The 20,877-nt window shown below is 47.5% G+C and overlaps 1 protein-coding gene across 1 annotated transcript in view; it reads right to left on the reverse strand.

Moving 5' to 3' along the window:
* The window catches only part of slc6a8 (solute carrier family 6 member 8), a 23,640-nt gene continuing 2,763 nt past the window's right edge, over positions 1–20,877 (reverse strand). Inside the window, exons 2-12 of the mRNA XM_086213167.1 lie at positions 13,210–13,341; positions 10,256–10,523; positions 8,911–9,043; positions 6,778–6,912; positions 6,601–6,704; positions 6,406–6,530; positions 3,897–4,009; positions 3,333–3,573; positions 2,268–2,368; positions 1,867–2,037; positions 1–1,318 (exon numbers count right to left, since the gene is read on the reverse strand). Coding sequence (XP_086069293.1) covers positions 1,184–1,318; positions 1,867–2,037; positions 2,268–2,368; positions 3,333–3,573; positions 3,897–4,009; positions 6,406–6,530; positions 6,601–6,704; positions 6,778–6,912; positions 8,911–9,043; positions 10,256–10,523; positions 13,210–13,341 — 1,658 coding nt within the window. The 3' untranslated portion in view covers positions 1–1,183. The remainder of the gene's footprint in view (positions 1,319–1,866; positions 2,038–2,267; positions 2,369–3,332; positions 3,574–3,896; positions 4,010–6,405; positions 6,531–6,600; positions 6,705–6,777; positions 6,913–8,910; positions 9,044–10,255; positions 10,524–13,209; positions 13,342–20,877) is intronic.

Here is a 20,877-nt window from a genome sequence, read left to right on the forward strand (position 1 = left end):
TGGAATTCTGAACAAACGACTCTACGTGTGTCAAGGCAGATGTAGAGGTCAGGAGAGCGCCATGATGTAAGATGGAGGACGCCAGCGTGAGCAAGAAATGAGGCGAGGCAGAAAGACGAGTGAACAGGTTGATGATGGCGGCCGGGAGCCCTGGTCTGGGATCAGCCTGCACTGTCACTCCATTTGGCACTTCAGTTGACCTGGGGACACAGAACGAAGCTCGACCTTTGACCCCACCCTCACACACCTGTTTAGAGGTCACATCCAAGACACAGACCTGCAGCGTGAGAGAAACTGGGTCGTGACGGTGGAGCACAGATCAGAGGTCAGAGGTCACCGGAGGCATGCTGCTCAGGACTAGGGTCTGAATCAGTGGGAGGAGCTAGTGATTCACAGTATTCGGCGTCAGGACTGAAGGGAGGAGCTGCACGAGTACGCCGCGGCGTCCCACATGTCAGGACACCGCTTCAGGATAAACGGTCTTCAGTCCCTCACACGTTTTGATTTCAGATCAACAATCAAAGTGTCAAATAAAGTGCTGGCGAAGCGGCTTGTGATGTGTTCATGGCGTCCTGGCAGCAGCGTGGTGAGGTCAGGGTCACAGCGTTCCCCGTCGTTTCCTGTTCTGACCTCTGGTTACTTCCTGTCAGGCAGTCTGTCTGTCTACAGCTCTGTCAAGCTACTAACACACCGCAGAATCTAGAAAAGTTAACTTTTGACACAAGAAGACATGGATGTCACTAGAAGCTGTGTGTGTGTGTGTGTGTGTGTGTGTGTGTGTGTGTGTGTGTGTGTGTGTGTGTGTGTGTGTGTGTGATGGCCACCTTTTAATTAATGTCTGTTTCATCCCTTACCCCACCCCATCCCCCCAAGGACAAGATACCCAACATCCAAGATGGAGAACAGCCGGCCTCCATCAAGACAATTTGTTCAGCTTCAGCACCACAGTGAGACTCCGCCCCCTCCATGACATCATTAATGGTCATTATCTCAGAACATTAACAGAACCACCAACTTGCAGTACTGAATCCGAACTGTTGGTCGTCTCTAAAGGAAGAGTGACAACGTGACTCCATCACACCACCGTGCCATCAGTCACTTCCTGTCCCCGGCCTGCTGCCGCCTGAAGGTGTCGGTCATCTTGTCGTAGCTGGGATGGGTGGGATGAAGTTCTGTGATTGGCTTACATGACGCTCTCAAAGATGATGACCTTGTTGTCGTCAGTGCTGGGTGACAGCGAGCTCAGGGACTTGATGTCAGGCGCCATGTACTCCAGGTGGTGGCCCCCCCACACCGGGCTGGTCAGGTGGGCCCAGCGCTGCAACAGGAAGCGTAAAGCGTCAACAGACAAACAAACAGAGGTCATGAGGTCTACAGGATGACACCCTCATAGTACTCAGTATCGCTGTTCGAAGTACTGCGGGTACACCATGTTTACAAGCTCAAGGTCGGCTGACCCATGAGGCATTGGCGAGCTGAAATGGATCCATGATAGTACAACGACGATGATCACATGTATGTTTATGTTGCTAGCTAGCTAGCTCAGAGGTGGTTATTGTTTCATGTAGCGAAGGGAACTTTGCCAGCATGCAGGAAGTGGGAGGGGCGGACAAAGACTCACAGAAGTAATAAAGAGCTGAAACCTGCAGCGTTGTCATGGCAAACGAGGCCAGCGTGAGTTTGAGGTTAGCAGTAATGCTAGCATGTACTTAGCAGCATTACAAATTTAATTACATTACTCAAACAAACTCAGAGGATCACATACGAGAGAACTACAGACTCAACGTGTTCCAGCTGAAGGTTCTACCACGTGTCTTCTCGGACATCATAACAAATCAACGCATGTGCGGCGTGCATAGTGCTAACCTCTCGGAAGCTTCCCTTGGCTCTGAAGAGCTTGTAGAGGAGGCTGACAGGGATGCAGAGCATGGACGACAGCGCAAGACACCAGCCGATCACCTCGCCCCACCACGGGTACACATACACCGTGTTGTAGGTCAGCGGCTTGTAGTTGAACAGGTGGAACAGGAAGATGCCCTGCAGGAAGACCAGACAGTAACCACGGTAACCAGACAGTCGCCACGCAGTCGCTGGAGATACTTTTCATGTGATTATTCAGTTTTACCAAAACGTTGTGTTGTTGTCACATTTCTCCTGACTTCATTTAGTCATACGTGAACGTGTGACAACAACACAACGACGTGAACGTTCACGTGGAAAAGCAGCTGTTGTTGTTGTTGTTGTTGTTGTTATTGTTTTTGTCTCACCATGCAGACACAAGGCGTTATGAAGGACCAGCACCACTTCATCCAGGGGAATGGTCGATAGCCGATCATACGAGCCACGTCGTCCATGAAGCGGTCAGCACCTGGACGATGACATCATCAGGAAGACTTAAATCCTTCCACAAATTTTATTTGTTACCATTGTCCTGTGAATCTTACTTGACATTCATAACTACAATGAACTTCCTCACAACAGATGAGCTCTTAAATGTCAGTGCTGACCTCAAGGTCAATGCTCACTCCAGCGACACAAAGCTAAAGCTAGCTACCAGCTAGCCACAGCCAAAATGAGATGTTAAATTAATATTCATTAAAACCTGGGCTGGGGAGGTCAAAGCAGCATCATGTGCTAGCGTAGCCTTCTCAACATCATATTTGTTCCTCTTCCAGTTTCTTCCTCTTTGCTGGACTCTTCTCTTTCGCTCCCTTTGACTCAACTCCTAGCATTTATGCACCCGCTTCAGTCACTCTTTAACCCTTTGTTTATTCAGGGGTTACTGGTTACTGGTGCTCTCTTTTACAGGAATGCCTTGATCACATTCACTCCCTTACACGTTCACACTGAAGCTGCCCAGATCTGTCCTGCCATGACCCTCCAGTCACAGGTTCACTTTAGGCCTCGGTGTGCCCAGCATCAGCTGAGGGCCATGTTTGTTAGCTTAGCAGGGGATGGGAAGCGTTAGAATACACCTGTCAAAGGTCATCAAAAAGAGCTTTCTCCTAAACAGTCTTTGCTTGCATTAATAAAACAAGGGTTCTGTATAATAATCATTATGAAATGATATTTTAAAACAATGACCTGATCCTCCTGAACCTGATCATTGATGCTAACACTTACCAAGCACTCTTATTCAATGTGCTAAGCTAACTAGCATTGGTCTTAGTTTGCTAGGGAACAGAATATTTTCTTCTCTGGCCCTGGGGAAAACCGACACTAAAATACTCTATCAAAAAGTTGGTGTGGTTGTGTGTGTTTGTGTGTGTGTGTGTGTGTGTGTGTGTGTGTGTGTGTGCGTGTGCCTGTCTGTGCGTGCGCACGCTTCGTACCGTAGACCCACGCCACCACTATGCACTCCCAGAATGCCTGCCACAGCAGCGTCATCCCACTGGCTGAGTAGTAGTCAAACAGCTGGAAGACGTACATCCCTCCCTGCGTCACCATGGAGAGGTCGATGATGAAGCACAGCAGACAGCATATCGCCACAGCGATCTCCCTCTTATAACGATGGTAGTATCGCCCAGGAAACAGATCCAGAATCCCAGTCACGAACCCCTCAACGCCCACAAACTGAGGACGGACACACGTGTAAATACAGGAGACAGAAACTCCCTGTAACTTTAGATTTTTTTTTGTAAACTTTTTTGTTGCTTCTTTAAGTTGTTTGACAAATAATTTATCATATAAAACCAGGAAACCAAGAAAAACATGACAATAAATTCTCAATTAACAACAAAATAATCAGGAGGTTACCACAACATTCATCTCTTAATTACAATTAGTCTTTACTTTTTGTGTGTGTGTGTGTGTGTGTGTGTGTGTGTGTGTGTGTGTGTGTGTGTGTGTGTGTGAGAGAGTGTGTGTGTGAGAGTGTGTGTGTGTGAGTGTGTTACCTGACTGTCCAATCCCAGTAACAGCAACATGAAGAAGAAGAGCGCCGCCCAGAGTGGAGCCACCGGCATCAGACTGACTGCCTTTGGATATGCAATGAAAGCCAGACCCGGACCTGCCACACACACATGTGCGCACACACACACACACACACACACACACACACACACACACACACACACACACACACACACACACAAAACTAGATGAGTTGTCATCGAGAATGTCGGATGACTGTCAATGAACAGGAGGGAATTGAAAAGAACTACAACTCTCAAGGTGCATTTCAGCAGGAAAAGAGCCAAACAGACGTGGGGAGTCTGCTGATGACGAGCGGAGGAAAAAAAAAAACCTGAAATGTGCTGATTTTAGTTTCTGGGTCATTGAGTGATGTTATTGATGCCTCCTTGACAACAGCAGCAGCAAAGCCTCATGGGTATTGTGGTGTTTTGAGCCAACAACCAAAACAACAGCAGCGGATGAAGAGATGAAAGCTGGAAGAGTTGTCAAGACTTTTGTTCACTTCACCATTTGTGGAGGTCATAAACTTCAGGATGTGTTAATGAGTAGTTTTACAATATTACTGCCCGTGTAAACTTAGCAACGAAAGATCAAAAGGTTCATAGATCTCTTTAACAGGGCTGTGATTGACAGGTCCTTCATCCAATCAGGCCTCGCTTTGCAAACAGCGAGCTGGTGTGGCGGTTGTGATGTGGCGCTCCATGAAATGAAGATGAGTCACATGTTATGAGGTGAAAGGTTCAGTAATCTTACTGTTAATACTGCACACACACACACACACACACACACACACTGATGCTAATACTTTAAACCAGTGCGAACGTGTCGCACAGCCAATTGGATTTGCTTTGTCCTTTTTACAGCGAGATTAAGACCAAAAAAATGGTGTCATAGCACGGCAACAACTGTCTCACACACAAACACGTCACGCCGCGTCATCACTACACCGCCATGTATATCTGTGTACATATGGCCTTCGTGTGCGTATCATCATGTACATGTCGTAAACGCTACGGGGCAATACGGGAGACATTAAACAACAGCGACAACTGATGCTTGGAACCAGAGTGCAGAACGCCTGCAGTCACATTTAAATGTTGTTGTTTAATTAGATGAGAACTTTTCAACATTAACTGAACATTTTAGCAAAATAAAAAAATAAACACAACAGAGGACATGATTATCAGATGACAAAAGTTTCTTAGTTTGAAGAGAGCAAATGATTTTGCTGCTTTAACCCGAGTTTTTCAGATGAGTGGAACAAAATAACAGCGGACAGAATACGAACGACGGTGCTGTGCTGACTGTATTTTCTGATCAGTCACCTCGATCAACCTTTGACCCTCCATGTGAAGCAGAACAACAAACCACGGGGACCCTGCAATGATCAAACGGTCTACGACAGCGGACGCGAGGGTGACAGGACAACGGAGTCTGATCTCAGAAACAGAAGTGAGCCGAGTGTGAGGCGACGGTTCGCTACCTTCTGTGGAGAGACCAAAAATAACCGAGAGTGTGATGTCACGTCATGTGCTTCAGCACTATTAATACAAGTACAGTTGGCTGCTCGCATTGAACACACACGCGCGCGCACACACACAGACTGCTGCTGCAACAGTCTGTGCGTGTGTGTTTGTTCATTCAGTCTCAGTGACGCTGGTTTAAACCCAGTGGCAGCTTTTGAAACACGACGAATCATCAGAAGCTCACTGAACGAGTCCTATGTGGCGTTCACTTTCCGTCAGGGAAAATCAGCAACTCTGACTTCAACACTGAGATGTTTGATGCAAACGAGACTCAGTCAGCCAGGGACCATGCGGCAGGAAGTAAGGAAGTGATTAAGTAGGTTTAGTAAACTTCATTTGTAAAGCACCTTTTGCAGATACCAAATCTCCTAGTGCTTTGCAGAAATAAATAAAAACAAAAATAAATAAAGAGAACAACATAAACTCGATGACAACAAGCGGCTCTGGCGTGTTTCATGTCTCTGTCCCGACATGCTCATCTGTCACGCGGCCGTCTCATCTTCAACTGGAATATTTGAGGGACACGGTGACTTATTTTTATCTTGACGCGCGGCTTCCTCCCAGAGGGAAACTCTTACGTAACGCCGTCTCCGCGACCACAAGTCCTCAAATGCCTCTTCACTCATCTTCATCAAAGAATCAAGGACTTCGGTTGCTTCCTTCCTCTCGTCTAACGTTAACTGACAGATGGGTTTCTGTTCAGCAACACCACAACTACTGTCACGTCAGGTCGGGCCGGCATCGCTGAGAAACTACAGAATCTGGTTCCTTCAGGAGCCGATCTAGACACCGGTCTCACGTATCATCACACGTGAGCAGGAATCATCGCGCCAGCGAGCGTTGAGATCAGTCCAGACTCACTCTTTCAAGAAAGAAACGCTTTCCTCCAACTGTTATAAAAGGTCAGAAATTGTCAGCTGTGAATGATTGAACAGCCCCAGCCCTCCAGGTGTGTGCGATCTACCTGACTCGGCCACCTGCGAGATGTCGACTCCCTGCTCCGCTGCCATGAAGCCTAAAATGGAAAAGACGACAAAACCAGCGAAGAAACTGGTTCCACTGTTGATCAGCGCCAAGACGAAGGCATCTCTGAGGAGAGAAGAAGAACATCACACCAGCGCTTAACAAATACACGCACGTGTGTGTGTGTGTCTCATACTTGTAGCAGTCGTTGTTAAAGCGGTTGTAGCTGCCCAGCGCTGTCAGCGCTCCCAGCCCGATGGCATAGGAGAAGAAAATCTGTGTGCCAGCGTCAATCCACACCTGTGGGGTCAAAGGTCAAAGCTCAAAGGTGGGCACTGACTGAGGTGGAAGTAGGAGGAGCATCTGAACTGACCTGAGCTTCCTCCAGCTTTGACCAATCAGGTTTGATGTAGTACATGATGCCATCGTACGCTCCAGGAAGTGTGACTCCTCGGACCAACAGGATGATCAGAACCACGTAGGGAAAGGTGGCTGTGAAATACACAATCTGAAACACACACACACACAGAAAATCCACATCGTCATGACAACAACGACTGAATGATGGTGTAGTGAGGATAAGAGGGGACGCCACGGAATCATCGTGAGAACCAGAACAAGAAGACAAACGAAGATGAGAAAAGACAAACATGAACCTGCTCTGAGGAAACAAAACGAGTAAGACGAGACGCAGCGTACACACGCGCACACACACACACACACACACACACACACACACACACACTCTATCCCAGGTGGAGGCCAATTCAGTCAAATCACAGCAGAGGATGTTTCCACCAGAGGTCATCTAGATGTATCGTGTTGCCGCTCTACGAATCTGTGATGTGTGCTGGTCTCAGTGACCTTCACCTTTGACCTTCGACCTCTGAACATCAGAATCTTTCCAGCTCAAAATTAGAACCTACAGACATATGGATGGACATGTGTGTGTGTGTGTGTGTGTGTGTGTGTGTGTGTGTGTGTGGGGGGGTGTCTTCTGGAGGGGGGGGGGCAGTTGAATTGAATGAATGTGTTGAAAGGTTGAAACCATCAATGGCTTCATCAGTTGTTGAATGAATGAGTGCAGGAGCAGGTCTGGAGCGATGAGGCTTCAATTGCCTTGCCTTGCCTTCAATTGTGTGTGTGTGCATGCGTGTGTGCGTGTGTGTGTGTGTGTGTGTGTGTGTGTTTCTCTCCCTCGCTCGCCCCTCTCTGACCTCACACTTAGCGTTCGGCCTCCCGCTGCTCATCAGCTACAAACCCTGTTTCTGTTGGTACTGAAGAGCCGTGAGAAAAGACACACACACACACACATACAGACAGACAGACAGACAGACAGACAGACAGACAGACAGACACACACACACACACACACACACTCGAGGGGTTTCTATTATTGCATCAGACCTCTAGGTATTTGACAGTAAGACTCGTGTCTTTGTGTGAGAGAGTGTGTGTGTATGTGTGTGTGTGTGTGTGTGTGTGTGTGTGTGTGTGTGCAAACAGCTGAATTAACAGAGAACAGAAAATAAAAATCCCGTGTGCACCTGCATGTATAAAACATGAACTGTGCAGTTGTTGTTTTAACATAATAGAAACAAAAATAAACATCAGGTGTGTTTGGAGGGAATATTGGGATTTATTCATGTAAATGTGATCAGGCGGCGTGCTGATAGACTCCGCCTCCAGCGGGGAGATATGAGCTTGTAGAGCAGCAGTGCTACAGTGTGTGTCGATATGAGGATTTCTCGTCGTGTCTCTCAGTCACGTCCCACTGCAGTCATGCTGCCCCCCCTCCCCCCACCAACAGAGGACCAATCACATTCTGCCTCCTCACAGCCTCCACCACCCCTCCTCCCTGACATCGTCATGGCAACGCTTAGCCTGCCATGTGACAGCAGTGTGTACTGGTGTCATTGTCACAGCGCGCGAGTGCACACACACACGCACACATCTCAGACTGTAATTTTAAAGGGACAGGTCCTCATTTTCATGAGCTGCTCCTGTTAGTGAGGTTATATTTAGCATAGCTTAACCTATTTGATGACATTATTATTATTATCATTATTATTATTATTATTATTATTATTATCATTATTATTACCCTTCTAACAAATTCAGTTGAGTTTCTTTATTTTGTTGAATCTTTTTGGAGGCCTGAGCTGACAGGTGACCTCTGACCTTCAGCAGTGTTCCATGAGGCCAGCTGTTAGCATGATTCAATATCTGCCCTGGCAGCCACATGCTAGCGTGTCTTCTGACACTGCCACAATGTTTTTGTGTGTTTGTTCGTGTGTTCAGGGGACATAGACCTGCTAACATAAGTGACTTCTGGGGACCTTCTTTTGAGCTGGTCCCCACAAGTGGCTGAACTTCACTTCAGGGTCTGGACTCTCTGTATTTGATCCACCATGTTTAAATCACAATAAACCAATTCTAATAAGGCAGGAGGAATAAAAGACATCTCTGATGTGTGTGTGGTGAAGAGTGTGTGTTTGTACATTACCTTGCCGGTGGACTTGACTCCCTTCCAGACGCAGAAGTAAACCAGAACCCAGACGGCCATCAAACACAACATGAGCTCCCAGTTCATCTGTCCAGTTTCCCCCAAACCTGATGAGATGTTCAGGACCTTGTTCCTGTGCAGGAGACAAGGGCATTTCTGTCAGTTCAGCAACACATCTGAGTTTTCCTAAAGTTCAGAGGCACACGACAAATTCTAGGAAGAAACCAACACGTCAGAATGTCCAAGTTGCCTATCTGAGACCAAAATGTCCAGCTGGACCAGTCTCACATCGGTGGTTAGTTTAGCATCGCTACTCGCATGCTGTGCTTGTCCCGGTCATCTGGTTTACTGGTGTTTTTACTTCCTGTTGTCGTTCTGTAGGTCAAATGTCATCAGGCATCTTCAAGACAGCTCGCAACATCTTCGGGGAGTTTGTTCAGGACCGCTGACATGCAAACAGGTGATCGTCACACCCACTCACACCTGTGATGAGATCCTGTCCGGAGGTGTTTACACACACAAAATCCTTTTTTTCCCGCCGGTTTATGCAAATGTAGCTTTAAAAATCCAACATGGCAGATTAAATAGTCCATTAAGATTTTTTTTAAGCATACTGAGCTGGACTTTATATAAAACTTTATTTAAATCAAGACTGTTTCTGAGGTGAGGCCTGAATAAGAGCGCCACCGTCTGGCTGATTGGATACATATTCCTAGGGAAGCATTTGCTTGCTTGTTTCAAGCTACTGATCTGAGTGTCCTGTGAGGTTTAAGGCCTTCGACGGAACACGGGGGCTTTGAATGTGTCGACAGGAAAGAGAAGGCTTGAAACCTCTAGCCCTCCCTGGCTCATCCCTCTCTCCTCCTGCACCTCATCTCTGGTGTCTCTGTCACTCCTCACAGCTCTAACGATCTCTGCTACCTGACCAACCCTGACACTTCCTCTCTTCACCTCGCTGCATTAATTAATAACGCACCCATGACAACACAAACAAACCAAAACAATATGAGATCCAACACCCGGAGGCCCGTCGACCTGCCGATGCCACATGTATCCACACACGACGCTTCAGACATCAGGTCCCGGTTCACGAGTATTAATACACGTGTTTCTGTTTGTTCTGGTTCACAAGTGGGATCTTTTATTTTGTTCACATCTGGATTTCAAACATCATCCGGTGTGCAACTGTGGTTCTGGTACGAATCGAATCCCACGTTGTCGTTCAATGAGCCAAGGCCACCCAACCGAACCCAAAACCAACACGTGACCTGAGCAACGCCATCCACTTCTACCTGAAATACTTTCTATGGCTCTATCACCTGACCCCACCCACACCAGAACTCACTCCCAGAACTCGATGATGGGCGAACGAGCGTCAGCTAGTTCGGCGCAGGTCAAGTTGCCATTGAGGGTGACGTTGGCGAGGCTGGCGTTCTTGCAGTCCTGGTGGCGGAAGATCTCAATGCAGCTGGGCGTGTTCCACTCGTTGTCGCAGGTGGACCAGGGCAGCTCGGAGGTGAAGGACTTGATCAGGTAGTAGAACCCCCACGCCAGCACCATGATGTAATAGGTGTTGCAGAAGAAGACGATGACCATGGAGGCGTAGCCCAGACCTGGCGAGGGAAAACACCTCTACGTCATGTGATCAAGGCTTTGATATAACCAGCGAATGGGGTGGGGAGTCTCAACATGACGTCCGTGGACCCCCAGAGGTCCTTAAGGCCTCATTTCCACACAGATTAGTCTGGTGTCCAGGATTCTGTAGCGTATATGGATGATGCCCCCTGTTGAAGAATGAAGGAAATGCATTTCTGCACGGATGGATGGAGAAGCGCTGCGAATTAGCTCGCGGCGAGATGCTAACTGCGTCTTTTCATCACTGCGTGGTCATGTGGAATATCCTACAGAGTTAGCATTAGCCCACTTGCTCACTCAAGGCTTGCATTTCCTTGAAAATTAACCACAATTTCTTTGAAATCTGCGGAAGAAGTTAAACATTTTCTGGGACCCGGGGTAAAAGTCGGACCCAAAATAAAGGGAGAGGCGGAGCTTCGCAAACTCATTGGCGATCACAGACTTTCATAGAGGAAAAGATTCATCATGAAGACTCCAGACGCACACACGTGGAAATAAGGGTCCTCGGTTTAATGTCCTTTTAAATTCCAATTTTATTCATAAGATTTTTTTTTTTTCTAAGAGATTCACTCATGATGTTCTTATCGGGTTGATTTGTGAGAGAATTTGCAGAAAACCTGATTAGCAAATGAAACTTAAAATCAATTAACTGCTGAAAAGTTTACAAAATAGACAGGAAAATTTGCCAAATTTGAAGAAAAGGGTTTAAGATGACAAAAATAAAGAACCGGTTGATGATTTGTGCATCAGTGTCGTCATTTGAGTGGAAGCAGGTCTGTGAGCCTGGAGTGACCTGGAACACTCACAACTCCTGATTATTCATGTGTGAAATGATGCTACTTTGTGATTTGGGATGCGGATTAATCGCCATTTAAAAAAATAAATAAATAAAAATAATAAAATAACATTCAACAGGCTTAAACGTAAATAAATATTCACAGTTAAAATATCATCATCGTGATGTTTCAAATATAAACCGGAGAGACAAAACGGGGTTGAAATGAATCACAAAAAGTTCCGTTTGAAGTTTCCGCTGCGTTCCTGTTGCTTCCAGGAACTTGAGAAGTTACTTATTGACAAACCAACAATTCACTTGTCAGTTCATCAAATACGACACAGAAAGATAAGCAGGAGCAGCAGCAGCAACGTGCTGGTCCCCCTGTTCCTGCTTGGTAAACTGGGAAAGAGCTGTAAGACTTTCTTTGCGCGTGTATGAGGTACAGCGCCGCGCGGCTGCCATGAGCTAATCTAGCGCACTTCCGGTCAGGTGACCACTCACCACCCGCTCTGTTTCTGTTAGTTGAAAAATGCTCCAAGCGTCTGCTCCTGGATGAAGTAACCTGATCTGTCCACACGAGGCGCACGCTGCTTCCGGCTGCTGATCACTCAGCCCAGAGTCATGCTAGTCATTAGCATGTCAGCATAATAACACTTTAAACAACTCCTGTTCATGCCACCTTTACCAGCAGAGGGCGCTGCTGCTCGGAGCCACTACGGGGTTTTGATTTACGAGCCCACAGCTCGACATTGACGAGGTCTGGATGAGTCCTTGTGTCCACGACTAACACGTTAGCAAAGCCGCCTCACTGACACTGTCACCGCCCTGCCAACTCTAAAGTTCATCATTCCATCAGCTTCTTCACCGCCGTTGGATGATTTGTCCTGCAGTGGTTTCTCTTTTGTAACCTCGAGCCAATCAAGACGCAGGATGCCGTCTTGATAAGTGGGTCACCTGGACATGTTGGTCAGCGTGAAGGAGGCGGAGCTCAGGAGGTTGAAGGTCTCCAATAACACAGTCATGTGGGGTCATGTGTGGTTACACACCTGATAAAACTCTGTGTGTTCAGCTAACAAGGACACTGAGGTGTGTGTGTGTGTGTGTGTGCGCGCGTGTGTGCGCGCACGAGTGTGAGTGTGTGTGTGTGTGTGTGTGTGTGTGCGCGCGCACGAGTGTGAGTGTGTGGAATGTTTAGAGACTGACATGCCCATTCTTGCTCTTAGAGACTTTATGTGTGTTTTGCCAAAGCAGCGTAACCTCAGATGACATGAGAGGAGCGCCGGTGACGGATGGACGTCAGCGTAACAACTTGAACACCTGTAAAGATTGAGACTATTTAAATGTAAAATATCCTTCAGACTGATGGCAAAGTTTTCATCTTGACTCTCAAACTCAGTCAAACTACTTTTGATGCCAGGAGATGTTTGACTTGACTAAAGACGACGTTCAGTTGACTTTTAAGTCCAGACGTTGCAATAAAAACCAACCAAACGTCAACGTCAGAAACTGGAAAAGTTCACATGGTGTGTTCATGTGATGATATTTGGTTAGTTAGAGACAAAATAGACAGCATATCAGGAATATTATCAACGTCAGCTGTCGTCAGTGTTCAATGTCAAATGAATGTCCCAACCTTCAGCTTCCCGTGAGCCATCATGTGATCACTTGGCTGTAGGAAGCAGTGAGTCATGTGACACAAAGAAGTAGCATATATCGGCCACATATTTTACGATCAACTGATCGAATCTCTTCTGATGCTTTCAGCTAGTAAAACACACACACGCGCGCGCGCACACAGACACACGCACACACACAGACACACACACACACACACACACACACACACACACACACACACACACACACACACACACACACACACAAACCTTTAAAGAGTGGTGCGATGTTCCAGACGTTGATGCTGCCCGCCTTCATGAACTGGCCAAGAGCGATCTCCAAGAAGAAGATGGGGATCCCACCGACAAAGACGATCAGCAGGTACGGGATCAGGAAGACACCTGCAGGGGGAGACGGGGACGTTAACACACCTGCCGGGACATTCAAGAACACTCGTACCTCTGACCGCCGACACGTTGGATATTTGAGGAGGAACAATAGTTAAAAGATTTGTAGGAGGAATTCGTCATCGTTTAAAAGCCAGTATTAGAAGGATGTAACATTTGTCTTTGACGACAGAGGCTGCTGCTGTAAAAGGTCAGCAAGGTGAAAACAGAGGAAGGGAGGGTCTCAGTTGTGGTGATGTTGAAGTCATGTGACCATGGTATACTTCCTTCATTGGCTAACGTTAGCGATGTAATGCTAACCATTGCATTAAGGCTTCCAGCATCAACAAAGTGGTTCATTAGTGAAGATGAACTCGATGAACATCAACCTTTGTTCACCCGTGAGCTGATTTACTGATTCAGTCGCCCACAATCGCATGGAAAGATCCCATTGGCCGGCGGAAGAAGCGGGAGATGACCACTTCCTGTTGGACTACAAAAATACCTCCTCCACATGATGTTAACCTCCTGTTGGACTACAGTCAAAGAGACTGAAACGTGATCTCATCTAGCACAAGGATGTTTGTGCAGAAACTTAACATGATGAATTAATATGATATAAGAACCCGATACGAGGACCAGGTGAGATCTCTCAGCTAACGCGGGATGATGAATGGACAGGACAGGAAGTCAGAGCACCTGGTCGTCATCAGGAACTCGTGTTTATTTCAGGGGTTTTATGTAACTGATGCTCCATCTTCCTCCTCGTTCATATTTAATATCTAGATGTTCCCTTCTATCTGAGTGTTGATGAGGCTCAAAGCCGAGAACGTTCCTCAGGATTTATGTGGAAGACCGTCGACGGCTGTCAGCTGCTGATGAATCGAGCCGCTTCAAACTTGATTGATGACTCGATTAGTAGGACTGAATTTACCGATCCCAAACCCACCGACCCGTAACCCTCACAACCTGGATGTCTTCAAGCTGGGACTCTCATCAAATGTGTGAAGTTTGGAAAGTATCTGACCATGTGGAGTCCATTTTCTACTGTTTCACATTCAGTAAAGTGAGATACCAAATATGACCGCATCACCATGGTAATGCCCACGAACAAGAACCCTCAGTCTTCACGGTAACCCGCTGCCAAGTTCTGTAGGTGTTCCTGACCATATTTGAGATGATCTGATCGACGCACGAGGCGAACATCAGTGTGGAGAAAAACATGTGATTTCTTCTTGCCACCAGGCGGCGCTATGAATGATCGGCCCCAGAATTGAATGGCTTCTGCCTTGGCTCAGGCTCCACCCCTCCGCCAAGTTTGGTTAAAATCACCCGCATGGTTTTGATGTAATGTTTCTGACACTCTTACAAGCAAATGAATGAGTGAGTGAGTGAGTGAATTAATGAATGGTCCTCCTTCACTCTGAACTGGGACCAGAGCCACCAGTTACACCTCCCAGTTTGTTGCTGGTATTTTAATTAGTGTGATGAGGATACACACACACACACACACACACACACACAAACACACACACACACACACACACACACACACACACACACACACACTCGGGTAACTGGGTCACAGTGCCACAGTGCCACTGGGAGCTGGTGTGAATGGTCTCAAACTTAAGTGATGGGTGGGGAGGGGGGGAGGGGGGGTGGGGGCACTACTCTAGATCCAGTGTCACATGACTGTTCTACACCTCAAAATAAAAACTAGGCGCGGGTGCGCGCGCGCGCGTGTGTGTGTGTCTCTGTCTCAAACTCAGTGTGTTTCCTGGATCATCGCCACTGACAAATGCAGCCCATTGGATTGTTCAAGTACAAACATCAATAAAGATTTAAATCATCCATGACGTGATGCAGCTGAGCATCATGGGTAACAGTTGGAGGCTCGCTTGTCATTTCTGCTGCAGGTGTTTCATAAATATCAATCCTTCATTTTTTTCCCATCCTGAGGTCGATCAAGCTGAACCCTGGGGGTGGCGAGCCAGCGTGACCTTTCACTCTGGAAGGTTTTAGTTGTTATGATGTGTGTGTTGTCACGTGGGGCAGCAGAGGGTGAGTGTGTTGTTCAGCCTCACATGTGTCTGAGTAACGACCCTCTGAATACATACAAGCGTGTTTATGTCCCCTGAATGACAACAATACTCCTCACTCAGTGTTTTAAATCATTATGAAAAGACACACGTGGGCCACGGCTGACTGACGGCTGACTGACGGCTGACTGACGGCTGACTGACGGCTGGACGGCGGCTCAATCACGGAGGATGAAGGCTCAAGTGAAGCCTGCCGTGTGTTAGCTTAGCATAGCGACCTGGTCACAGAAGAGCTGCTGGTGAGTCACAACTGCAGAGAGATGCGGGGGGGGGGGGGGCATGGCAGTGGCTGAATGAAAATCCCCTTCTCTCTCTCTCTCCCCCACACACACACACACACACACACGTCTCAGAGCTCAGTGGTGTAATGCCGTTAGCTCGTCAGTGTTGATGGGATTACGGCACTCCAAGGCCTCGTCACGGTCGCTGAAACACTCAGCTGCTTCATTCAAACGCGCTCAACTTTATAAACGTGCTATAAGACACTCACTGAACCAGGGGCCCCCCCTCCGGTGTCAGCCCACAATCAAAAGCCCCTCCTGCTAATTCACCGCTAAGTTTGGGCGTCACACAAAGTGGCGAGCTTTGCGGTGCGTTTCCCCCCATGCAGTGGGCGTGTTGGAGGAGTAGGCTAACCAATCAGGAGTAGCCTGTGACACGTGTAAGAGAACAGGATGTTCAGAGTGTTTCGGGTTCATATTTTGCAAAACAGGGAATAAAGCCTCAACAACTTTTAAATTAATGATTAATTTACTGATTATTGATCAACACAGTCTCCTTCCACCTTCACATGAATGTTCCCACGAGTTTGAGGGGAATTTCAAAGGAAATTTCCGCCCGCCGCCTCAGAGTGGATCTGAGCGGCGGTGTCGCCTGACGCCACCTCACGTGGGTTCGTTCACAGCTGAAAGTGAGATTCAACAGAAATAGTTAACACGCTAAGCTGCAGCCCTGCAGTTAGCTAGCTAAGCTGGCTAATCCAGGTAAGTCACTGGGCTAAAGAGCTGACAGGCTGGAGATCATCTTCATCATCATCATCATCATCACCATCACCTCACTAGTCTGATTACATGCAAAATAATCAACAGGAAACAGAAGAGTCCGGATCCAGTTCTGGACAATCGGATCATAACCACAGATTAAATGTTCCATCTGATGACATGATATTAATAAATGCACACATGCACACACACACACACACACACACACACACACACACACACACCCCACCCCTCTCAGTCCAGCACTCAAAGCTTTGGTGATCTCAGCCAACAACTTTCTGCCAAATGCTAACGTAGCTTAGCTCACTTTAGCTTCCTCTGGCCCACATACATGAATAGAAACCTGTACTAAACATGGCTGGGCACCTCGCCGCCGGGGTCAGTGACCTCTCAAACCTGCTGATTCATCAGACACTGAATCAAAGGTTTCTTTGTCAAACCCACAAAAGTAGAAAGGGTCTCACCTGGAACCCTCGTCTTCCAGAACACTCGCAGGGACCAAACGGACCAGTCCCAGGAAAGTACAACAAAGTATTACACAAGTAAACTCACCCAGTAAGTTATGATGTCATACAACAAGTTATGAGGTCACACAACAGAAACATTCAGCCACACAAACTGCATGGGAGGAAATCCCAAATCCCAGTTTTTCTCACGAGGCTCACAAGTCACACTTAAGACAACTTCCTGTTCAATTTAATCAGCAAACTCAGGTAAAGTTCAAGTGGAGAGAGCTAGCAACCGAAGGGTCGCTGGTTCGATCCCCACTTCCCCCCCCCCCCGTGACCATGTCCAAGTGTCCTTGAGCAAGAAACTGAACCCCTAGTTGCTCCTGATGGCCCTGCGATGGACGGGCGACCCGTCCAGGGTGAACCCCGCCTCTCGCCCAATGCCAGCTGTGACAGGCTCCACCCCCCTGACCCTAGAAAATATATAATATAGTACAGAAAATGGATGGATAGACTGTGCTTTAAGTGTACAGATAGAAGTGTAGTCGTACCTAAATGTATCCATACCACCTCAATACTGCTTGGGACTAAAGTGCGTCACTTTAAGGTTGGGAAAGTACATTTTACGCTACCTCGCGTAAAAACCTAGTAGAACAAGTTTACTTCCACTTCAACAAAACTGTGACCTATAATACTAGTGAGTCACATTCCCTTACACAGCGGCCATAAACTCATTTAACCCTGGCCTGTGCTGCGCGTGCTGGCCCGCCATCTTGGATCTGCATTCACGCGGAACACACAGAACAGTGTCTGATCATCCTGACGGGTGCCGGCTAACAGCTAGCGCACGAAGTCCGGGTCGCAGATGAAGTCGCGTCCAATAAATTGGAGAATTACCTGGCATCATAAAAAAGGACTTTTGCATAACAGATGATAAAGTCTGCATCATCTCTCTCTTACATATCGACGCTGTATTTTCCTTGGGGTTTACTCGATAACGTGGAAGCTTCCAGGTTGTGTTTGCTGTGGCGGTGGTCAGGACGACCTGTGACTTCTGTAAACAGTAACAAGAATAAATAAACAAAAGACACCATGAACTTGCGAGGACAGAAGTTATTTTAGGATTCAGAGTTGATTATCAGGATCAGAGTCCAACGGACACCGGGACAAGGAACTGTGGACAAATATATAACCACACATCAAATACACCGACAGCTACGTAACCACATATCAAGTATACCGACTAATATACAATAAACAACAAATATAAATAACCGTGTCACATTGAACAGTGTGTCAAAGATGTTTAAAACACGACCACATACTTGTGTTGGTTCATGCCTGATATTTGACAGGAGGCTTTTGTCCTTGTGAGATAAACTTTCGTAACTTTCATGATGGTCCTTCATTTATTGTTCAGGCTCTTTTAAAAATCGGAAAACTTTCATTTAAAAAAGAAAAAACAACAACATGTGGTTTTTTTGGTTGTTTTTTTTAATGATCTGTGGGATTTCCCCGGTAGAGAAGGACTCAATGTGTGAAGAACCTCTGGAACCTACAGAACTTGTGGAGCCTTGAAAGCTTGGGAACCCAGAGAACCTGCAGAAACTCTGTAACGCCTTGGACCTACAGAACATCTGGAACCTGAAAAACCTGGAAGCTCCATAACCTCCAGAATCCTTGGAACACATAAAACCTCAGGAATCCCTGGGAACAAACAGAAAGTCTTGAACCCCTGGAGCCTACGAGCCGTCTGAGAACTCTGGAACCTATAGCACCTCTCACACCAACAGAACCTACGCGACCTCTAGAATACCTGGAACCTCTGGAAACTCTGGAACCCAGGGACCTCTATTAACTCTGGAACCTACAGAACCTAATGAACCGCGGGAACCTGCAAACACTGAACCTTCCCACTGTCTTCTGTTCACACTGCAAAAACATTTTTTTGAAGGGTTCCAGGACTCTTAGGAATCCGTGGTGACTCTTTAGGGAACTCGAGGACCCTCTCAGGAACACCTGGGTAACGCTCATCTGAGGGGCTGGTCGCTCAATCACAGGCTCTGATGGACGAACAAGGAGAGGAATCAAATAGAGGAGAGGAATCAAGGAACCAAGGAGAGGAAAGGAGAGGAGGAGACAGGAGAGGAAGAGGGGCAGTGAGGTCTGTCAACAGGATTAAGAGATTACAGGCGACTCCCGTTAATCTCTCGTCCACGTGGTGTGAAGGATGATGATGTCACACTTGGCAGCCAGTTAGAGTGATTTCACTCACACGCACACACACACACACACACACACACACACACACACACACACACACACACAACACTGTTATGAAACCTGACCCTAACAATAGCTGTGACCTTTGACCCTGACTCGTTGCCATGGAGACAAAAGCAGAGCACATACACCAGCTGATCGTCTCCAGTCAGATCAATCGCAGTGTTTGACAGTCGGATCAATGCTAAAATTGGAAAAAGAGCAGGAAGGCGGAAGGCGGGGTCCGGGGGGAGGGCTATGATTGGCTGTCAGCTTTCAACTAAGGTAACATGTAACCATAGCAACCAGGCTAATGCTTTCGGTCCAGGTGAAACTTCTTTTCCAGAAAACACACTGGCCCTCATTCACCGATTGAGTGTAGGAGTCATGGCGTGGCTGGACTCCTACGAATGACCTGGCACGGAGGAACGTCCCCGCGTCTGAGCAGCTGGATGATCACATGACTGGCAGGACAGGTGTGAAGGATGCTGGTGTTTTTAGAACTCTCATTAATGAGATCCAGCTGGCGGTAGCAGGCTAACTTAGCAGCAAGCTAGCACAGCATCTGTCCCTTCTTCCTTGACCGAAACTCGACCGATTTTCATCTTCTGATGTCACACGATGTTAGGAGATAGGAGTTCGAGTTGCATCAGCTGACCAAACGTGTCCATTTGGATTTGGATTATACACAATCCACCTCAACGTTTCAGTTAGTCAACGCCAGTGGAGCGCCGTTGTGTTATTCTCCCACACACCCATGGTGCATCTGCAGGAGGAGAAATGCAACCATGTGGCGTCTGTTTGTACACAACACGCCGGGTTTCTGGGGCATGTTGCTGCCCATTTGCACCTAAGAGAGGTGCCACTAACGTGTTCATACATCTGCTCCTCAGTGATGAAAACAAACCTCACACTGGGCAGGCGTAGACACACACACACACATGCGCGCGCGCACGCACACACACACGTGTGCGCATGAAGAGTACTGTAGTTCACAAGGACGTGGCTGATGAACATGGAGCTGCAGGTCATTTTATCAGGCACTCCTGTGTGTGTGTGTGTGTGTGTGTGTGTGTGTGTGTGTGTGTGTGTGTCCTTGGCAGGGTGACTGTCGTAGTAATGCACACTCACTGCAGGATCATAAATCTGAGTGGAGAATAAGGACAGAGGAGGAAGGACAAAGGAAGAGGACAGAACACGGGAAGGGAAGGAGGAAGCAGAGGTGAAAGGCGGGCCGCCGGGCGGAGGAGTGGGGAGGTTCGCGTCCCAATCGGCAGCTCAGTGACAAACAATTCACCAGCCAACAGGAGGGTTCAAGGATGCTCGGACACCTGAGAGTCAGCTGATGAACCTCTGCGGGAACCTGTGGGATCAGCTGACTGCGCCTCACAGCCGACGGGTCAGAAAGATGTCGAGCAATTTTCTAAAGAGCGACTTGTAATATTCTCACAAGAACATTTACGGCATTAAAAACGACGGTAATCTCACAAGAACGACATATTCGTGTAGAATCGTCCTGCAGCGAGAGAGTCAAACTCACTCTGCTCCCCGCCAGAGTCCCGACCAACTAACCAGGCCGCCGCTTCCTGTCCGGAACGCCTGATACGATTAAACTCGCTGGAATGATGAAAAAGTGACGTTGACCGCGACTGCTTCGGAACGCTTTCACCCTGTGCCATCGCCTTTCTGGTTCCTAAGTATCTGAGGTGATTCTGGAGGAATCCTCTGGAACAAAGA

This window comes from Aulostomus chinensis, chromosome 9, assembly GCF_037954235.1.
Source record: "Aulostomus chinensis isolate RoL2024-O1b breed Wild chromosome 9, RoL_Achi_v1.0, whole genome shotgun sequence".
NCBI classification, from domain to species: domain Eukaryota; kingdom Metazoa; phylum Chordata; class Actinopteri; order Syngnathiformes; family Aulostomidae; genus Aulostomus; species Aulostomus chinensis.